The sequence below is a fragment of the Corvus brachyrhynchos genome, unplaced genomic scaffold (assembly GCF_000691975.1).
Source record: "Corvus brachyrhynchos isolate BGI_N302 unplaced genomic scaffold, ASM69197v1 scaffold787, whole genome shotgun sequence".
Lineage (NCBI taxonomy): Eukaryota > Metazoa > Chordata > Aves > Passeriformes > Corvidae > Corvus > Corvus brachyrhynchos.
In genome coordinates, this window is record NW_008239142.1 from 398,349 (window position 1) to 401,525 (window position 3,177).

At 51.7% G+C, this 3,177-nt stretch overlaps 1 protein-coding gene across 1 annotated transcript in view; it reads right to left on the bottom strand.

Annotated features, from left to right (window-relative positions):
- Positions 1-1,730: 1,730 nt before the first annotated feature.
- SETDB1 (SET domain bifurcated 1) overlaps positions 1,731-3,177 on the bottom strand; it is a 15,003-nt gene continuing 13,556 nt past the window's right edge. Inside the window, exons 20-21 of the mRNA XM_017740078.1 lie at positions 3,012-3,100; positions 1,731-2,350 (exon numbers count right to left, since the gene is read on the bottom strand). Of these exons, the coding sequence (XP_017595567.1) occupies positions 2,233-2,350; positions 3,012-3,100 (207 nt within the window). The 3' untranslated portion in view covers positions 1,731-2,232. The remainder of the gene's footprint in view (positions 2,351-3,011; positions 3,101-3,177) is intronic.

The window sequence follows — 3,177 nt, forward strand, 5'->3', positions numbered from 1 at the left end:
GGGGTGGCTCTTCCCACCCCGCAGCCCCTCGGATTGGCTCTGGCCAAAGAGCTCGGCCCCAGCCCCCTGCTTGGGTCTGTGTTATTCCTACTTTCCCAACCATTCCTTCAGCGGGGGAGGGGGAAAATCTCCTTTTCCCTGACCTGTGTCCGGCTGGAAAAGCCGGCTCAATCCCTGCTCCGCCGAACCGGGAGGGAGGAGCAGGGAATTCCTGGGTGTTTCAGTGCCTAAATGATGGGATGACACTATGGAAGTACTTGGGGGAAGGAAGCTGCGGGGGTTGAGTCACTCCGTGTGTCTCACAGAGTTTAATCCTCTCATTTCTCTTCGGTAAATGGATTTTGAGTCTCTCCCTCTCCGTGGCCTCTCCCAGCTTGTAACAGGACAAATTTCCAACTGATTTTTCCTTTTTTTTTCTTTTTTTTTTTTCCTTTCTATTTATTTGGAAGACAGAAGGAGCCAGGCTTGGCTCTGTCTCCTGCATCCCCCCGGGATGCTGCGAGACCTCCCAGCATGGAGGGGGGGGGGGGGGAAAAAGGACCATTAACCAATGTCAGACCAAAACGTGTTTTGTTGTTCTTGTTTTTTAGAAAAAAAAAAGAAGAAATAAATAAAAGGTTAAATATATTAAAAGTTAAAAAAACTAATAAACTTGGGTAAAAAAAAAAAAAATTACAGGATTTGGGCATATTCTGTGAGTGGCATAATGGCCTTCAGGCCATTTGGGGCTTATTTTGATACGGATCCTTTAGGCAGTGCTAAAAACGGGCAGAGTTGAGGATTTTGATGATTTTTATGTATTTTTTTTTTTCTCCTAAAAGTTCTCCAAATCTTCAACCCCAGGCTGGAGCTTGGGTTTGGGTTCCCTGAGGAGCTGCGGCCCCGCTGGGATGACAAAGCCTCTATTCAGGTGGACGCTCAGGATGGAACTGGAGCTCTCCAGGAGGCCCCAGAAAGGTTTTATTTTACAAAGAAAAGGTTATTTAGCAAGAAAAAAACCCAACAAGCCTCCCTTGTGCAGAGCTGCCTGAGCTGGGCCGGTGTTGGGCGTGGGGGAGGCGGGATGGAATCGACTCCTCCACCCCTCGCGTTGGGCTTTGCCACGGCAATAATGAGAGATTTGAGGCCGGTTTGTAAAACTTCACCTTTTTATCAGTTCTCAAGGTGGTTTTTTGAACCTTTTGGATCTGCCCCGGTGCCTTCCCACCTTCCTTCCCCTCCCCACAACCAAAAAACAAAACCAAGCCCCAGCCCTGGGATTGAGCGCGGCGGCCAAACCCCGGAGATTTTTCCGTGTGCGTTTTCCGTGTGGATCCGTGTCCAGCAGCAGGATGGGGCTGGTGGCTGCTCCTCCCCCCCCCCCCCCCCCCCCCCCCCCGCCCCGGGGGCCCACACCCACTTGGGGCTGTTGTCCCAGCTGCCACTTCAGTGCAGGAATTGAGGCCAAACTCGGCGTTTTGGGAAGGTTGGAGATGGGGGAGAGGCATGGGATCTGCTTTAAGAAAATTCCAACCCGTTTCTCTGTAATTTTCCCGAGTGGAGGGTTTAAGAGTGTTTGTTTTGAGCAAAGGTGAAGGAAAGGTGAAAATGTGGGAGCTCCTCCTCTCCCTGTGCGTGGGCCCATCAGCCTCTGGCATGTTTCCTGCAAAGCCCATGGAAACAAGGACAATGGCAGTGGTTCAATCGTGTTTTCTCAGGGCTCTTTGCTGCGTCTCAAGGATCAGGGTTGGTTGTTTTTAGTAGAAAAAACACTTTTATTGCTTTTTAGCAACTAAAAGATACTTTACAACAGCTCACAGGTAAAGACAGATACTTATTTCTTGTCTTTTTTCACTTAAATTCTATAAATCCAGATTGGTCCAGTCTTCCAGAGATTCTTTCCACCATCCTCCCTCCCACTTTCAAGGCCTCAGTCCCAACTGGGAAACACTTCCTGGGAATACTGGGGAAGTGTTTGCTGCTGGAAAAGGGAGGTTTGTGCCTTACTTTTGGTGGAAAGCTGGAAGAGAGCACGAAAAGCTCCTTCCTTGAGGGAGCCTCAAGGTGGGAGAAGCCCAGGGGTTGGGAATCACCCCCCAACACAGCCAGAGCCCGTTCCTGCTCCGTGTCCATCTGTGATTTTCCAGGTGAATGGGAGAACTGAGAACCTCTAGAGAAGAAACTTTACCCTCACTGAGGGAAAGTGAGCACCAGGCCTCTGGAGAAGTGGGATCTGCTGGGAGCAGGGACGGCTCAGAGCAGCCGGCCCCGGCAGTCGATGGCCCCGCAGCAGCACAGCAGCTCCTTGCCCTCCACGCTGCCAACCTCGTAGTTGTAATCCCAGGTCAGCTCCGTGCCGGCTCGGATCCGCCTGGGGAGTAAAAAAACCACATGGGATGGGTGAGGAGACTGCTCCAGAAAAGAGGAGAAAGAGGGGACTGCTCCAGAAAAGAGGAGAAAGAGGGGACTGCTCCAGAAAAGAGGAGAAAGAGGAGACTGCTCCAGAAAAGAGAAAGAGGAGACTGCTCCATAAAAGAGGAGACTACTCCAGAAAAGAGGAGAAAGAGGAGACTACTCCAGAAAAGAGAAAGAGGAGACTGCTCCAGAAAAGAGGAGGAACTGGGTGATAGAAGGAAGCCACGCTTCCATGGGAGCACTCCAGGACGAGGCTGAAGCAGCCAGAGAGAAAGGGACAAAGTTCCCTGATGAATCATTCCCGTGAGGATTCATCCATCTCTGTGGAGGAGCAGAGAGGCACGTGGCAGGGATCCACCACGACTCAAAGATTTGGGACTCGAAAAAAGCCGGGAATTCGGCTGCTCCGTGCTTCACTCTGCCCTTTGGGAAGGTCTGAAACTGGGGGAAATCACACCAGGATCTCCAGCACAAGACAGAGGATTTCACCTGGCACTGATTTCTCTGCTCAGGAATGATGGGAAACTGGGAATGGGATTTCCAGGAGCAGGGAACACCCAAGCAGGTCCCACCGAGGCTCAGGAATCCTCAGCCCCTCCCAGCACTCCAGGACTCACTTGCTGGCGAAGAAGGCGACCCAGGGGAAGCGAAGGTCGTGGGTGTCCACGAAGACGTTCTGCACGAAGAGGTTTGGGGTGCAGCTGTGCTGTAAAGGCAACAGAAAAGAGCCTGAGCTGCTGCTGGGCAGGGAGCTGAGCTGCCAGCACTGAAGGCAGCATTTAT